This window comes from Hemitrygon akajei, chromosome 10, assembly GCF_048418815.1.
Source record: "Hemitrygon akajei chromosome 10, sHemAka1.3, whole genome shotgun sequence".
In the NCBI taxonomy this organism is placed as follows: Eukaryota; Metazoa; Chordata; class Chondrichthyes; order Myliobatiformes; family Dasyatidae; genus Hemitrygon; species Hemitrygon akajei.
In genome coordinates, this window is record NC_133133.1 from 169,630,632 (window position 1) to 169,649,838 (window position 19,207).

Genomic DNA, 19,207 nt, shown 5'->3' on the forward strand with positions numbered 1-19,207 from the left:
GAATTGAAGTGTGTGGCCACAGGGAGATCCCGCCACTGCTGGAGGCCGGTGTTCGGCGAAACGGTCTCCCAGTCTGCGGTGGGTTTCCCCAATGTATAAATGGCCACATCGGGAGCACCGGATACAGTACATCACCCCAGCTGACTCGCAGGTGAAGTGGTGCCTCACCTGAAAGGACTGTCTGGGGCCTAGGATGGTGGTGAGGGAAGAAGTGTGGGGGCAGGTGTAGCACTTCTTCCGTTTGCAGGGACGAGTGCCCGGAGGGAGGTCGGTGGGGAGCGATGGGGGGGATGAATGGACAAGGGAGTCATTTAGGGAGCGATCCCTGCGGAAAGCCGAGAGTGGGGGGTGAGGGGAAGATGTGGCTGGTGGTGGGATCACGTAGGAGGTGGCGGAAGTTACGGAGGATTATACGTTGGATCTGTAGGCTGGTAGGGTGATAGGTGAGGACCAGGGGGACTCTATCCCTGGTGGGCTGGCGGGGGGATGGGGTGAGGGCAGAGGTGCGTGAAATACGGGAGACGCAATGGAGGGCAGAGTTGATAGTGGACAAAGGGAAGCCCCTTTCTTTAAAAAAGGAAGACATCTCCTTTGTCTTAGAATGAAAGGCCTCATCCTGAGAGCAGATGCAGCGGAGGTAGAGGAATTGAGAGAAAGGGATATCATTTTTGCAGGAGACAGGGTGCGAGGAGTGTTATGAATGTGACGCAACTCTGAGGGGCCGAAGGGTACAAAGTCGCCCCCTCCTTTTTGAGAATCGCAAGATCGCTATTAATTCGGGTCTGGGACCCAAGAAATGAGAGAGAGACGTCCAGAATACACAAGGTTTGGAATGTGTCCTGACCTCAGCGAAACAGAACCACTGATAACGGCCATTGTCTCTTGGAGACGGAATTGTGTATTGAGTACTGTACTATTCATTGAAACCCCTCAGGGGACAACCAGAGTGGGCTGGTTGAGGGATTGCATCATCCCAACCTGATTGACATCTGAGACCCCGTGGGTAAGAATAAAAGAGGGTCTGGGGAACAACCCCTTTAGACGCACCAGGAGAAACGCTGGAAATCCAGTGACAGGTGAGGGCTCGTGTGCGTCCTCCCTTGCCAGGGTGGCGGGCTCATCACGGAAGAACGGCTTAGCTAAAGGAGAGGCCACAAGTGAACAGCCACACCAACGGGACTCCTGACGGATCGAAATCATAAAAGGAAAGCCGGCAAGTTTTTCTCCAAATCTCTCTCTCTCTCCAACCATTGTAACATAGCGGTCCCCAATGGCTGCAGCCTGCATGAACTGAGTGAACTTTATATTTCCATCGGACAATACATTATCCCCTAGACAACGATAGAGCTTATTTCTTATTATTATTATACCAGCACTTTTAGATTTAGTTTTGACGACGTACATTATCTGTATATTTGCATTGATATTATTTTTGTGTATTTTTACGAATAAATACTGTTAAAAATAGTATCATCAGACTTCAACAGACGTCTCCATCTTTGCTGGTAAGTGACCCAGTTACGGGGTTCGTAACAGGAGGAATAGTCTAGGTAGCTGTGGGAGTTAGTAGGTTTGTAGTAGACGTCAGTGGATAGGCTGTCTCCAGAGATAGAAACAGAAAGATCTAGAAAGGGGAGGGAGGTGTCGGAAATAGAGCAGGTGAAATTGAGGGCGGGGTGAAAGTTGGAGGCGAAGTTAATGAAGTCGACAAGATCAGCATGTGTGCAGGAAGCAGCGCCGACGCAGTCGTCGATATAACACAAGAAAAGAGGACAGATACCGGTGTAGGCTTGGAACATAGATTGCTCCACATGGCCGACAAAAAGGCAGGCATAGCTAGGACCCATGCGGGTACCCATGGCTATACCTTTAGTTTGAAGGAAGTGGGAGGAGCCAAAGGAGAAACTGTTAAGGGTGAGGACTAATTCCACGAGGCGGAGAAGAGTGGTGGTAGAAGGTGAATGGCTGGGTCTGGAATCCAGGAAGAAACGGAGAGCTTGGAGACCTTCCTGGTGGGGGATAGAGGTATATAGGGACTGGTGCTAGGACCCATGCGGGTGCCCATGGCTACACCTTTAGTTTGGAGGAAGTGGGAGGAGCCAAAGGAGAAATTGTTAAGGGTGAGGACTAATTCTGCGAGGCGGAGAAGAGTGGTGGTAAACTTATTGATACCTGGTGCCTCTTTGTTGAGTCATCTCTGATCCTCTGCAAGCTCGTCCTGACCACATTAATAAGATTCCAAAAAGATGAATTAAAGCCCTGTGCATTGTGTTGGCACATGGCCTAGTGGATAAGGCATCGGACTAGTAATCTGAAGATCACTGGTTCGAGCCTCAGCTGAGGCTTTGAGCAAGGCACTTAACAACACATTGCTTAACGACACCAGTGCCAAGCTCGAAGAAATCTGCAGATGCTGGAAATTTAAAATAAAATAATGGAGGAACACAGCAGACCAGACTCTTCCTATAAGGAGAAGCACTGTCGACGTTTCGGGCCAAGACCCTTCGTCAGGACTAACCGAAAGGAAAGATAGTAAGAGATTTGAAAGTAGTGGGGGGGAAGGGGAAATGCGAAATGATAGGAGAAGATTGGAGGGGGTGGGATGAAGCTAAGAGCTGGAAAGGTGATTGGCGAAAGTGATACAGAGCTGGAGAATGGAAAGGATAATGGGACAGGAGGCCTCGGGAGAAAGAAAGGGGGAGAAGCACCAGAGGGAGATGGAGAACAGGCAGAGTGATGGGCAGAGAGAGAGAAAAAAAAAACAAACAACTAAATATGTCAGGGATGGCATTAACAGAAGTTAGAGAAGTCAAGGAGGCTACCCAGCTGGTATATAAGGTGTTGTTCCTCCAACCTGAGTGTGGCTTCATCTTGACAGTAAAGGAGGCCATGGATAGACATATCAGAATGGGAATGGGACATGGAATTAAAATGTGTGGCCACTGGGAGATCCTGCTTTCTCTGGCGGACCGAGCATAGGTGTTCAGCGAAACAGTCTCCCGCTCTGCGTCGGGTCTCACCAATATATAAAAGGCCACACCGGGAGCACCGGACGCAGTATATCACACCAGCCGACTCACAGGTGAAATGTCGCCTCACCTGGAACGACTGTCTGGGGCCCTGAATGGTGGTGAGGGAGGAAGTGTAAGGGCAGGTGTAGCACTTGTTCCGCTTACAAGGATAACAGCCAGGAGGGAGATCGGTGGGAAGGGATGGGGGGGGGAACGAGTGGACAAGGGAGTCGCATAGGGAGCGATCCCTACGGAAAGCAGAAAGAGGCAGGGAGGGAAAGATGTGCTTGGTAGTGGGATCCCGTTGAAGGTGGCAGAAATTATGGAGAATTATACGTTGGACCTGCAGGCTGGTGGGGTGGTAGGTGAGAATCTGCTTGGGTCCTAGTACCCTTCCCTTGGACAACATCGGAAGGCCGATCTTCCATACAACCCTGCCCAAATCCATGGTCTCACTCCTATAAATCCATAACATATTGTGACAACTTCAGAATGTCTTGAAGTGTTTCAAAGTGTCCCAAGTAATTTCAATGTGAACTATACAAAAGAATTCATTACATTATAGATATCTAATTATTCAACTGTGTTACTGTGTGGCTCAAATACCAAATGGTTGCCGACGATGCAACCATTGTTGGTAGAATCTCAGGTGGTGGACGAGAGGACAAGAGTGAGATTTGGCAACTAGTGAGGTGGTGCCGCAGCAACAACCTGGCACTCAACATCAGCAAGACCAAAGAGCTGATTGTGGACTTCAGGAATGGTAAGACGAAGGAACGCCTACCAATCCTCATAGATGGATCAGAAGTGGAGAGAGTGAGGAGTTTCAAGTTCCTAGGCGTCAAGATCTCTGAGGATCTAACCTGCTCCCAACATATTGATGTAGGCAGGACAGCAGCTGTACCTTATTGGCAGTTTCAAGAGATTTGGCATGTCAACAAATAACACTCAAAAACTTCTATGGCTGTACCATGGAGAGCATTCTGACAGGCTGCATCACTGTCTGGTATGGAGGGGTACTGCACAGGACCGAAAGAAGCTGCAGAAGGTTGTAAATCTAGTCAGCTCCACCTTGAGTACTAGCCTACAAACTACCCAAGACATCTTCAGGGAGCAGTGTCTCAGAAAGGCAGCATCCATTTTTAAGGACCTCCAGCAGCCAGAGCATGCCCTTTTCTCACTGTTACCATCAGGTAGGAGGTACAGAAGCCTGAAGGCACACATTCAGTGATTCAAGAACAGCTTCTTCCACTTTGCAATCCGATTCCTAAATGGACATTGACTCTTTGGACACTACCTCAATATTTTTTTTAATATGATTAAACATATTGATGATGTGACTAAACACATTGATGAAGGTAGAGGCATAAATGTAGTGTATACGGATTTTAGCAAGGCATTTGATAAGGTACCCTATGCAAGGCTTATTGAGAAAGTAGGGAGGCCTGAGATCCAAGGGGACATTGCTTTGTGGATCCAGAACTGGCTTGCCCACAGAAGGCAAAGAGTGGTTGCAGGCGGGTCATATTCTGCATGGAGATCGGTCACCAGTGGGGTGCTTCAGGGATCTGTTCTGGGACCCTTACACGTCATGATTTTTATAAATGATCTGGATGAGGAAGTGGAGGGATGGGTTAGTAAATTTGCTGATGACACAAAGGTTGGGGGTGTTGTGGACAGTGTGGAGGGCTGTCAGAGGTTACAGCAGGACCTTGATAGGATGCAAAACTGGGCCGAGAAGTGGCAGATGGAATTCAACCTAGATAAGTCTGAGGTGGTTCATTTTGGTAGGTCAAATATGATGGCAGAATATAGCATTAATGGTAAGAAGATCAGAGGGATCTTAGGGTCCGAGTCCATAGGACACTCAAAGCTGCTATGTAGTTTGACTCTGTGGTTAAGAAGGCATACAGCCTTCATCAATCACGGGATTGAGTTTAAGAGCCGAGAGGTAATGTTGCAGCTATATAGAACCCTGGTCAGACCCCACTTGGAGTACTGTGCTCAATTCTGGTCACCTCACTACAAGAAGGACGTGGAAACCACAGAAAGGCTGCAGAGCAGATTTACAAGGATGTTGCCTGGATTGGGGAGCATGCCTTATGAGAACAGGTTGAGTGAACTCAGCTTTTTCTCCTTGGAGCAACAGAGGATGAGAGGTGACCTGATAGAGGTGTACAAGATAATGAGAGGCATTGATCGTGTGGATAGTCAGAGGCTGAAATGGCTAGCACAAGAGGGTATAGTTTTGAGGTGCTTGGAAGTAGGTACAGAAGAGATGTCAGGGGTAAGTTTTTTTTAACGCAGAGAATGGTAAGTGTGTGGAATAGGCTGCCAGCGGCAGTAGTGGAGGTAGAAACAATAGGGTCTTTTAAGAGACTCCTGGATGGATACATGGAGTTTAGAAAAATAGAGGGCTATGGGTAAGCCTAGGTAGTTCTAAGGTAAGGACATGTTCGGCACAGCTTTGTAGGCCAAAGGGTCTGTATTGTGCTGTAGGTTTTCTATGTTTCTAATATACAATATTTCTGGTTTTGCACTTTTTTTAAAAATCAATATACGTAATTGATTTACTTTTTTATTTATTATTATTTTTTTCTCTCTGTTAGATTATGTATTGCATTGAACTGCTGCTGCCAAGTTAACAAATTTCACTTCACATGCTGGTGATAATAAACCTGACTCTAATTCTGATTCTAAACTTGTTTGAAGATTCTCTTTTCAACATATCCCTGCACAAAATTTCCCTGCGACCTCCAAGATACTTCAATATCTAATTCTCATAATACTTCAAGTAACTAGTTACATATTCTATTAAAAATGCAAAATGGAGCTTAAAAGCGAGAAAACAATAATGAATGGCACTAACATGATGAATGCAGTACACATTAGCAATAAGTATTGAACATCCTCTTTGTAAATATCTAAAATAGTACAGAGGCAGATGGTGGAAAATACACTGAAGATTTGAAAACTGTGCAGTGCCGATGCAATGCTGCAGAATCTACGTTCTCTTCAATATGCATATTTTTATACCAACTAATCTCCAAGACAGCATTAACAGCTCCTATGGCAGCCCAAGAAAGCACCGCAGCTTAATTTTGGGTCTCCTTGCCATGGACACAGAATCAGTAACTGTTGTATCAAATCTTAGGGCACAGTACTTCCATTTGCTGAAACATGAGCACACATATTAAATGCTGCATTCTGGAGCAGAAAATCAATTAAGCAAATGAATGTGTGAGAAATATGTTCAACTAGTGTGGAACAATTTAAATGACATTAATATCCTATTGGAATATTGGATGATTTTTCTCCAATGGATGTTTGTGCGACTTATTGGACCAAGCATCATCTACAGTTTGGTATATGCAACAATGGTGAAAGCCAGACTTTTTATCAAAGCACATAAAACTGTATGCACTTTCAGTGAAATGGTCAACTATAATTACAGAGTAACAGACAGGTAACAAAATGAGCTCAATAGGCTAGTTATATCAGAACACCCGTGGACTCTCCAAAATACAAAGAACCTAATAAATGAATAGTTCTTCCCTGTGCAGGGGGCAGGCTTTCGGGTTCTTGGATCATTGGGATCACTTCTGGGGGAGGTCTGACCTGTACAAAAGGGACAGGTTGCACCTGAACCCGATGGGGACCATTATTCTCCCGGGCAGGTTTGCTAAAGCTGTTGGTGAGGGATTAAACTAATTTGGCAGAGGGATGGGAACTGGAGTGAAGGGAACAGGATTGGACAGATTGTAAAAAACGAAGACAGTATGCCGTCTGACTGTCAGGAAGGGCAGGCAGATGATAGGACAAAATTGCAGCCAGCAGGGTGAATATCATGTATTATGGATGCAGAATGTAAAAGGGTAGCAAATACAGTACTAAAAGTGTTATATCTTAATTCATGGAGTATAAGTAATAAGGTGGATGATCCTGTTGCACTTTTACAGATTGTGTGGCCATCACTGAATTGTGGCTGAAGGATATGTCCATGGGATCTGAATTTCCAAGGCTACACATTGTACTGGGGGTATAGGAAGATAGGCAGAGGGGGGGCATGGTGTGGCTCTGCTGATAAAGAAAGGCGTCAAATCATTAGAAAGATGTGACATAGGATTGGAAGATGTTGAATCCTTGTGGGTTGAGATAAGAAACTGCAAGGGTAAAAGGACTCTGATGGTGGTTACATAAAAGCCTCCAAACAGTAGCTGGGATGTGGACAGGAAAAAGGAAAGGTGTGTCAAAAGGGCAATATTATGATAGTCATAGGAGATATTAGTATGCAGGTAGATTGGGAAAATCAGGTTGGCAATGGATCCCAAGAGAGTGATTTCCCTGAATGCCTACAAAATGGCTATTTAGAAGAGATCGCTCATGGTATTACAGGAAAGTTACTGACGTGTTTAAAGCATTGGCTGATTGGGAGGAGCCAGCAAGTGGGAATAAAAGAATCCTTTTCTGGTTGGTTGCCAGTGACTAGTGCATTCTGCAGGGGTCAATGTTGGGACCACTTCTTTTTATGCTGGATATCAATGATTTAAATGATGAAATAGATGGCTTTGTTGCCAATTTTGAAGATGATACAAAGATTGGTGCAGGGCAGGTAGTGTTGAGGAAACAGGTAGGCTGCAGAAGGACTTACAGACATTAGGAGAATGGGCAAGAAAGTGACAAATGAAATACAATGTTGGAAAATGCACGGTCATGCACTATGGTAGAAGAAGTAAATGCACAGACTCTTTTCTAAATGGGGAGATAATCCAAAAATCTGAAAGGCAAAGGGACTTGAAAGTCAGTTAACTTTATGTGCAAGTTGGTGTTGAGGAAGGCAAATGCATTCATTTCAAGAGGTCTAGAATTCAACTGCAGGGGCGTGATGCTACTTATAAGGCACTTGTGAGATCTCATCTTGAGTACTGTGAACAGTTTTGGGCTCCTCATCTAAGAAAAGATGTGCTGGAATTAGAGAGGGTTCAAAGAAGATTCACAAGGATAATTCTGGAAATGAAAGTTATCACACAAGGAATACGTTTGACAACTCTGGGTCTGTACTCACTGGAATTTAGAAAGATGAGGGGGAATCTCACTGAAACTTTTTGAATGCTGAAAGGCCTAGACAGAGCAGATGTGAAAAGGATGCTTCCCATGGTGGGGGAAGTCTAGGACAAGAGGGCACAAACTCAAGATAGAGGGGCAACCATTTAAAGCAAAGATGTGGAGAAGCTTATTTAACCAGAGGATGGTGAATTTATGGAATTTGTTACCACAGGCAGTTGTAGATGCCAGGTCATTGGATGTGTTTAAGGCAGAGTTTGATACATTCTTGATTGGCCACAGCATCAGAGGTTATGGGGAGAAGGCCGGGGAGTGGGGCTGAGGAAGAGAAAAAGAAAGGATCAGGCATGATTAAAAGACAGTGCAGACTCCATGGGCCAAATGGTTTAATTCAGCTCCTATGTCTTCTGGTCTTATGATAATTCATAAATAGCATAATACTTTTGTTACAAAAATACAACTAGAAAAAAAATTAGATAAAATACCTTATCAATTAATCTCAGAACCCCAGAAAGTGTATCTTGTTCACCATTTCTGTCGGAGTATGAATGAATGAACACACCATCTTGTTCATATACAATCTAGAAAAATAAAGGTGAAACCAAACTTTAAAAATCTATTGATCAAAATATTCCAATATCAAAGATTATGTTTTATTTTTAACTATAATAAAAATGAGTTGAATTGAAATGGAGCTAAATGAAATAAGTCAGTATCACAGGTTCATCTGTTTCCTTCATCCAGTCCACCCACACAGTATGTTGCTTCAGGAAGGTTAGTGGTATCATCAAGAATGCCTACAATCGTGGCCATTTCTTTTTTTCGTTTCTACCTTCTATGTGAAGATACAGGAACTTAAAAGCTAGGACATGCTTCTCCCTATAGATGCCGCCTGGCCTGCTGTGTTCCATCAGCACTTTGTGTGTGTTACATCCAGATTTAAGAACGTTTTCTTCCCCACTGCTATCAGACTTCCAAAGCAACGACCTCTTTCACACCCCTCTTCCCAGTTTTGGTACCACATTTTTGGACTTTTAATTCTGCCTCGCTTGGTTATTCCATTACTGTTATTGCTGAGACCTGACCAGATAAAGAATCATCGGAACTTTTAAACAACAGGATGGCGAATTATTGGAGTTGTAGAGTGGTGAGGAATAGAGGAGACAAAGGGATGGGATGGAAAGGGTGCTGGCTGTAATTGCTCAATGCCATAAATATCAGCTACATTAAAAGAAAGTGTTCTGAATCCAACCATCTTCAGCTGCTTTACTAATTGCCTTTTCTCCCACACACAGACTGAAATGGCGATCTTCATTCATAACTTCAGTGTTGATTTCCGTTCCAATCGCCTAAATCATGCTGCAATCTTTGGCCTTGTAGAGCAATGCTGAAGGAACATTTCAGCAGTCACAAATAGCAGACATACCATGTAAAGATAATAAATCATCTCTGATAAGAGATCTAACCACATGCCATTAGCACTAAGTAACATGGTGATTAACAAATCTCTCATGAACTTTCTTCTATAATCTCTAATATCATGGAAAGTTCAAACATGGAAGAGCAAATTACAAAGCTGGGACTAAGATAACTACCTTAATACCATACTAACTTTTGGGAAAGCAGTGATTAGGAGATTCGTCGGACAGGCTACATAAGCAGCAAGCATTAACGTCAGCATTCAGATCTGACTGAACAGGAGCCACCATCCCCCACTCACACCCTTCCTCCAAAGTTCTATCAGCAGCTACAGCAGGGGTTCACATCTTTATTATGCCATGGTCCAATACTAATATATTAGTATATATTAATAAGAAGGGGCCTATGGACCCCAGGTTGGGAACGCCGATCTACAATGATAAAGCTCAAGTTAGAAATGTGTTGGACCATCTGCGTGAAAGCAACTCCAACAATACTGAAGAAACTCTAAACTGGCACATTCTAACTCCTTAAAAGTTCATTTTCTCAGCCACTTTTTGCCAAGTTTTGCTGCAGGAACTGAACAAGGCTTCTTCAACAGCAATGCCAAAACCTGCACCTGCTACCAAATGCATGAAAAATAAGCTTGTGAATTCCAGCATATCCAAGTTTCTTTCCACGTCATCCATCCTGATATGGAAGGTTATTGCCATTCCTTTGTCATCACTGATCAAAACCACACAATTCCCAACATACCTGCACTGCAAAGGCTCCTTTTTCAAATGGACCACCACACTGTCACTAACACAATAATGCACAACAAATGCTGGCCTTGACAGTGTTACCCTTATCTAACTATTTTTTTCGGCCCTCTTTTATGGATCAAGCTTTTCTTTTATGGAAAACAAAAGGTATAACATGTTTTCGTGATTTGTTTTTGGATGATAGCGTTATGTCCTTTGAACAGCTATCTAATAAATATAATTTACCTAAAACCCATTTTTTTAGATATTTGCAAGTTAGAAATTTTTTGTATAATGAGTTACAGTCTTTTCCGAAACTATGTCCATTGGACATTATGGAAAGAATTTTAGCTCTGAATCCTTGTCAAAAGGGTTTAGTAGCTGTCATTTATAATATGATCATGAAAATACAGCCAGAAGTATCAGAAAAAATTAAGAAGGAATGGGAAGAAGAACTTCATTGTCTTATATCCACTGAGCAGTGGGAGAAAATTTTACTATTAGTCAATTCGTCCTCTATTTGTGCTAAACATGCCCTAATACAATTTAAGCTTGTACATAGAGCTCATATGTCTAAGGATAAACTTGCTCGATTTTATTCTCATGTTAATCCAACCTGTGACAGATGTCATTCTGATGTTGCTTCATTGACCCATATGTTTTGGTCTTGCCCTTGTTTACAAAATTACTGGAAAGATATTTTCAGTCTCATTTCAAGAATTCTGAATATCAATTTCCAACCACATCCTATTACTGCAATTTTTGGTTTATCAATGGTGGATAATAGTCGTTTATCCTCTTCATCTCGAAGAATGATTGCATTTGTTACATTAATGGCTAGAAGATCTATTTTATTGAATTGGAAAGAAATTAATCCTCCAACTATATTTCTGTGGTTTTCTCAAACTATTTCTTGTTTGAGCTTAGAAAAAATTAGAAGTGTTGTTTTTGATCCTTCAGTTAAATTTGAAGAAACTTGGAGACCATTTATTCAACATTTTCATATGAGTTAAATTGTCTTTTCCTAAACCTCACTTTTATTATCCTTAATTATTTGGATGGAGATTCGGGGTTATTGGCACTACTGTATATATCTGACATTATGCAATGGCCCATGTTGGTTAGTGTTTTTTTTTCTTCTCTTTTTTTGGGGTTTTTTTTCTTTTCATTTCTTTTGTTCATAAATACTATGAGTTTGGGAGGCTATATATATTGATTATTATATATTTGAATGTCTACTTAAACTATCAACTATGTACTCTCAAACACTTTGTATTCATGTTTCATTTATGTTTGCTTAAAAGTTAATAAAAAGATTTAAAAAGAAAGAAAGTGTTACCCAGAAGCTTTGAATGAACTAAAGAAAATACAGTTCTGCAAACGCAAAATCAACCAGTTTGCATGGACCAAACTGGAAGAGCTCATGGTTATTTGTTTTCTAAAAGCCAGTCTTTAAAAGGGTCTGCACATCTTTGTCAAGATTTCATCACAGCAAAATATGATACCAATTTCACAATGTTCAAGTCACTCCATATAAATCTGGTTACATCCATATTAGCAACCTTTACACAACAGTTCCTGATAAGACACCATCCTCTGATGAAAGCACTTACAGCAATTCTCCTTTGCTCATGCCAATTTTTATGTTCTCATTGCTTTCAATTTTATGTCTTTCTTTTGAACTTTTATCTCAATAAAGTAAGCATAGATGACTCCACAGTCAGACATTTGACTTGTCTGTTTCGAGAATTATCACTATTTCAGTATTTTCAGATTGCATACTATTAAACCATTATTATGCAATTATGCTATAGTTCTAATTGTTACATAACTTTCAAATGAATTGCAATATATTCAACTTGAAAACACTATGAACATATTTTTCTGTTTCTTTTGCAGTTAAGATGTCCTTTGTTCCTCTCAAAGCTTTTCAACATTTCTAATATTAGCACTGTCAAATGCACAAAAATTGAAAATGAGTAATGAATCCTTAATCTATCACAAGATCAACAATATGTTTCTCTCTCTAACAGGGAGCTTTACAGAAGCATTAGCAAATAGAATCTGGCACAGCTATTTAAAACAGTTTTAGGACAGGTGGCCAAAAGTTTAATTAAAGACAATGCATTCAAGAGGGAAATAGAGAGATAGCAGCTCAGGGAGAGAATTCCAGAGAATTGTTCCTGGACAACTGAAAGCATAACACTTAGGGCACAGTGATTAAAATTAGAACCTGCAAGAAGTCAGAATTATAGCAATCCAGAAGTGTGAGAACTGTATGAAATGGTAAAGTAAGTTAAATGAGTTAGGAGATGGGTCTGCTCTAAGGCCCCTGAGGGGTATGGAGATGTATGATTTCAATTTATTTAGTAACTTTAGTGAAATACTACATTCTAACACAACTTCAAACCAATCTAATAAATATTCACTTCAGTTTACAGGAAATAAACTGACTGGAAACCTGAGTGATGGTTACCAAAAAACTTGTGAAGGCTTCCACCATATATCTTCACCAATACTAGCTGAAATTAAGCTACCTGTCCTTTCTCATTTGTCCAACACCTTTTACCTCTTTCATTTCTCACTTTCTACTATCGATTCACATGTTAACCCTGCCTGTGGCCTTCTATTTCTTATAAGAGAAGTAGAGTACACTGTTCAGCCCTTCATGCTTGCTTTGCCATCCAATAAAATAGTAAATACTTTTTTTTAACCCAAGTAGCTATTTCCTGAATTAACCGAAACATGAGAAACATAAAGGCCTTATCTGGGATCTAACTGCTGCCCCTCAACAATATCCAAAATACAGCGTCAGATCATCCAAAATACATTTGACCATGACAGATGCCAAATTCTGCCCATTAATCATGTAAAGTTGTACTGGGGGGCATTTTGTTATGTTGTGCGATGTTGTGTGAAATTTTGTTTGTTATTATATATATCTATTTTTAAAATAAGAGCTGAAAAAGGCACTTGACCCACATTGTCAATACTAGCTGCCACCAATTTTACCTCATATCACCTAATGATAACTATTGCCATTTATAAAATACCCACAAGAAAAATATCCAAAACATATCACACAAAAAGAAAACCTGATGCTGAATCACAAGGTGATAATAGGGGCAATTCACCGAGCTAGATCACACGAGAGCATCTTAAAGGAGGAAAAACAGGTTTAGAGGGGGAAATTCCAGAATTAAGTTACTTGGCAAATTAATTAAAAATAAAAAGGCCAGAGGAGACTACGGAGTTGGGAAGAGCGAGGCTGTCAATGGATTGGGAATGGATGAAAACTGTAAGTTTAAGACACCGTAGTATTAGAAGTAAAAAAACAAATATAAGTTGACCACTGATTTTCTGGATAGTTGATAGTTTGGCACCTCTTTTAATTCTGATGAAATTACAAGGCCGAGTATCAGTCACTTTTCATGAAGCATTTGTTAGATAAGGTGAATGTGAATGCTGGCAATTCTGAACAACCATTTATTAAAGAATTTAACATGAAGGATGTTCTTTGGTTCATGGCTTGGCAGTGGGAAAAGGTAGAACTTTCAACACTAAAGAAGGGCTGGCACAAGCTGTGGCCTGTCTTGGTGTTTGATAATGCTCCTGAAGAAAAGTTTGACGATGATTTTACAGGATTTTGAGTACCAAAGTATACGAAAGTAATTTTCATGATTTGCTTGTGTACACAGAAAATATTACAGGATCTGCCTTCAAAGATATAGGAAGCAATTTTAATGAAGAATATACAAGTGAGTGGATGATTGTCGATGACGAAACATCTGTTGTGCATCACCTTACAGACTCAGAAATTATAGACTGTATTGATAAAAACACTGCAAGTGATGACGATGGCAGTGATGATGATGAAACAGATGAAACTGAATGATTTACTACTGACAAGTTAATTGAGTTCTTGGGTGATTTAATCAAAGGGTTAAAGAAACTTACCTTTGTGACAGAACAACAGCTAATGAATTTTTATGTAATGTAAAAATATTACACAGGGAGAGATCAAAACACATGAAACTACTTTGCCTGGATGAAATATTTATAAAGATAACCGAGAAGCAATATTCTTTGTAAGCAGAGGCTGCAGAGCCAGATAGCATCCCAGGGCAGGTACTCAGGATGGGCACAGCACAACTGGCAGGAGTGTTTACTGATATTTTTAATCTCTCCCTCTCCCTCCTGCTTCCAAACATCCACCATTATTCCTGTAGCAAAAAAGACCAACGTAACATGTCTGAACGACTGGCGTCCTGTCCCACTCACCTCAATAATAAGCAAACACTTTGAGAGGCTGGTCAAAGATTACACTTGCAGCATGGACCCCCTACAACTTGCCTACCGACACAACCAATTGACACTTGAAGCAATAGCCATAGCTCTACACACCGTCCTTACACATCTGGAGAAGAGGAATGCTTATGTGAGAATGCAGTTCGTGGACTACAGTTCAGCATTCACCACCGTAATTCCATCCAGGCTCAACAAGAAGCTCAGAGGCCTCGACCTTCACCCTGCCTTGTGTAGCTGGATCATGGATTTCCTGTAAGATCGTTGGCAGATGGTAAGAGTGGGCTCCCTCACCTCTACCCCTCAAAACAGGGCTGTGTACTAAGCCCCCTCCTTTATTCTCTGTATACCCATGACTGTGTTGCCACCCACAGCTCCAATCTGCTAATTAAATTTGCTTACAACACTACATTGATTGGCCTAATCTCAAATAATAATGAGGCAGCCTACAGAGAAGTCGTCCTCACCCTGACAGAATGATGTCAAGAAAACAAAGGAGCTGGTTGCGGACTACAGGAGGAATGAAGACAGGCTAGCCCCTGTTGACATCAATGGATCTGGGGTTCAGAGGGTGAACAGCTTTAAGTTTCTTGGCATAAACATCACTGAGGATCTCAAGTGATCTGTACATACCAACGGTTGAAGAAGTTTGGTGTGGGCCCCCAAATCCTAAGAACTTTCTATAGTGGCACAATTGAGAACATCCTGACTGGCTGCATCACTTCCTGGTATGGAAACTGTACTTCCCTCAATCACAGGATTCTGCAGAGAGTGGTGCGGACAGCCCAGCGCATCTGCAGATGTGAACTTCCCACTAATCAGGACATTTACAGAGACAGGTGTGTAAAAAGGGCCCAAAGGATCATTGAGGACCCAAGTCACCCCAACCACAAACTGTTCCAGCTGCTACCATCCTGGAAATGGTACCGCAGCATAAAAACCAGGACCAACAGGCTCCGGGACAGCTTCTTCCACCAGGACATCAGACTGATTAATTCACACGGACACAACTGCATTTCCATGTTATATTAACTATCCTATTGCACATACTATTTATTATAAATTACTATACATTGCACATTTAGACAGAGATGTAACATAAAGAACATAAGAAATAGGAGCAGGAGAAGGCCATCTTGCCCATCAAGCCTGCCCCGCCATTCAATAAGAACACGGCTGATCTGTCTGTAAACTCAGCTCCATCCACCTGCCTTTCCCCCATAACCCTTAATTCCCTTACTATGTAAAAACCTATCTAACTGTATCTTAAATATATTTAGTAAAAAAGCCTCAACTACTTCCCTGGGCAGAGAATTCCACAGATTCACCACTCGCTGGGAAAAACAGTTTCTCCTAAATCTTCTCCCCTGAATCTTGAGGCAATGTCCCCTAGTTCTAGTCTCACCACCAATGAAAACAACTTTCCTACTTCTATCTTATCTATCCCTTTCAAAATTTTATATGCTTCTATAAGATCCCCTTTCATTCTTCTGAATTCCAGAGAGCATAGTCCCAGGTGACTCAATCTCTCCTCATAAGTTAACCCCTTCATATCTGGAATCAACCTGGTGAACCTCCAAAGCCAGTGTATTCTTCCTCAAGTATGGAGACCAGAACTGCACACAGTACTCCAGGTGCGGCCTCACCAGTACCCTGTATAGTTGCAGCATGACCTCCTGCTCTTGAATTCAATCCCTCTAGCAATGAAGACCAACATTCCATTTGCCTTCTTAATAACCTGTTGTACCTGCAAACCAACTTTTTGCGATTCATGCACAAGCACTCCCAAGTCCCTCTGTACAACAGCATGCTGCAATCTTTCACCATTTAAATAATAATCTGCTCTTCTATTATTTTCACATTTACCAACGTTGTATTCCATCTGCCAGACCTTGGCCCACTCACTTAACCTATCTATATCCCTCTGCAGACTCTCCGTATCCTCTGTACAATTTGCTTTTCCACTCAATTTAGTGCCATCAGCAAATTTTGCTAAACTACACTCAGTCCCCTCTTCCAAATCATCAATGTAAATAGTAAACAGCTGCGGGCCCAGCACCGACCTTGTGGCATCCCACTCACCACTGACTGCCAACCGGAGAAACACCCATTTATACCAACTCTCTGCCTTCTATTGGTTAACCAATCTGCTATCCACACCAATACACTTCCTCCGACTCCATGCATCCATATCTTATTTATAAGTCTCTTGTGCGGCACCTTATCGAACGCCTTCTGGAAATCCAAGTATACGACATCCACCTGTTCCCCTCTATCCAATGCACTCATTAGAGTTTTTACTCCTCATGTATATAAAGGATGTAAGTAATAAAGTCAATTCAATTCAAAGTAATTAATACATTTACATTTAATTTTTAATTAATAATTCTTTTTAAGCTTCTAGTCTATTTTTGCCATTATTATTGCATGACCTCTTTTAATCTGGCATGGCTCAGGAACCGTGGGTGCCAGAAAATCAGTGGTCAACCTGTAGAACGTATGAATAGGATATAATGCACATTAGGATACGCTTAGAACAGGGGCTTCCAATCAATTTTATACCATGGACTCATATATTAAGCAAGGGTCCGTGAACCCCAGGTTGGGAACCCCTGGTTCAAAAAATCCAAGTTTTAAGATATAGTCGGCCCTCCTTATCCGCGAGTTCTGCATGCATGAATTCAACCAACCGCGAATCGAGAAAACCCGGAAGTGCTCTTCCAGCACTCGTTGTTCGAGCATGTACAGACTTTTTTTCTTGTCATTATTCCCTAAACAATGCAGTATAACAACTATTTACATAGCATTTACATTGTATTAGGTATTAAAAGTAATGTAGAGATGATTTGAAGTATATGGGAGGATGTGCGTAGGTTATCGTGGATCGGGATCGAAAAAAATCGGAAGTTCTCTTACTAAGTAAGTCGGAACAGCACATCCAGTATTATGTAGCATCAGTTAGTCAAACATTTGTCTTAGAAAATAGTATATATTTTACCTTTCTATGCATATAAAACCCTTAAGAAATGTATGTATTTCAATAATTAAACCACTGCGTTGCTTAGTAATAATTGTAGCTTTCATCGGGGCAGGGCCTTTCTCACTTTATCCTTTAAAATTGTTCCGATCGTTGACCGACTATAGCCTAATGCTTTACCAATGATTGATGGTGTTTCACCTCTTTCTGATCGCTTTATTATTTCCACTTTATTTTCAATCATGATTGTGATTATTTTCATGAACAGAAACACTGCGGATTCAGAGCTCTGCCGGGTCCCAAAGACCACCGCTGAGACAGGTTAAATAAGGTCAGGGTTCCGCTGAGTCCTAAACTCCACTGCACTGAAACAGATTAAATAAGGGATTTGAGCATCTGCGTTTTTTGGTATCCACGAGGGGTCCTGGAACCAATCCCTCGCAGATAAAGAGGGCCGACTGTATGTTGAAGAATGGAAACTGGCTTGAACAGCATTGCCATAGTCAAATCTATATACAATAAAATTCCAAAATCCTGGCATCTCAATACTTCGGCACTGCTGAACTCATGGATTTTCCTTTTGTTGTTCTTTTTCCTTTTATTACTTTTATGATATAACAACACTTTATAATTAATTTTTTAAAGTTGCTGCACAGTTAGCACCTTACATTATAATAAATTTAAAGTGAACCATCTAAATTTAACAAGAGCACGCAAAACAATCGTTTAGTTCAAAATATATATAGAAAAATGATCCTGGTAAGTTTAAAAGGAACATGGGAACAGAGTCCAAGTGAGTTTAAAGGGAATATTGGAATAACAACCAAGTGAGTTTAAAAGGAGTGTGGAACTAGTGGGTCACCAAACATCATCCACATTGACTTGACAATACTGTACATGTTACAATAATAAACAAATTTAATTTATTTTATTGATGCCATGCTCTTTATAATTGACTTTACTGTTCTGCCTATTTCTGGTTTCAGATAAACACTTCTCTTAAATAGTGAAGTTACATCTGATAACTTCCAATCGGCAGGAACTATTCTGGAATGTGGGGAAAAAGACTGAAATCAATTTGATTTCATGTTCAAACAGCAATCAATTGCAGTCTTGAAATTGTATCAGGTAATCAGGGACCTAATCAACAGTACTTTCCGCTCATGCATATGAAGATTATAAAACTGCAATGTTTTTCAACGTATCAAATTCAAGTTAATGGCGACTTGGTCACACTGTGAAATATACAGCAGGGAATCCTCCAGCCCCATTCGCCCCTGGGTCTGACAAGGAGGGTGTGTGTAAAAGACTGGTATTTCCAGCACCACGCAAAGTGTTGCCTGCACTCGTGGCACTTCCACTGACAAGTTGTCAACACAGAGCTGCTTCCCAGCTTCGTCTCGGCGTGGACTGTTTACAGGTAACAGGAGCAAAGCCTTCCATGCTCAGCGATACAGCAAGAAGCCCAGATGAATCCAACAGAGAGAACAAAAACAAGCCGGGGGGCGCTCCCCGATCGATCCGGGTGATGCAAAGAGCGGAGGTAAAAGGAACAAGCCAGCACAAACACTACCTTCCCCGTCGCCGTCCCTGCCGCCGCCATGATGTCGCCTGCGGTGACGTGACGCACTCACGTGCCTCGGCGGGGAAAACAGTTGAGCTGCGTGCGCACCGCGACTCGGCATCTC

General features: G+C 41.6%; 1 protein-coding gene across 1 annotated transcript in view; it reads right to left on the reverse strand.

The window, feature by feature from the left end:
* The window catches only part of tbc1d15 (TBC1 domain family, member 15), a 57,169-nt gene extending 37,962 nt beyond the window's left edge, over positions 1-19,207 (reverse strand). Inside the window, exons 1-2 of the mRNA XM_073059655.1 lie at positions 19,093-19,207; positions 8,561-8,656 (exon numbers count right to left, since the gene is read on the reverse strand). Coding sequence (XP_072915756.1) covers positions 8,561-8,656; positions 19,093-19,122 — 126 coding nt within the window. The 5' untranslated portion in view covers positions 19,123-19,207. The remainder of the gene's footprint in view (positions 1-8,560; positions 8,657-19,092) is intronic.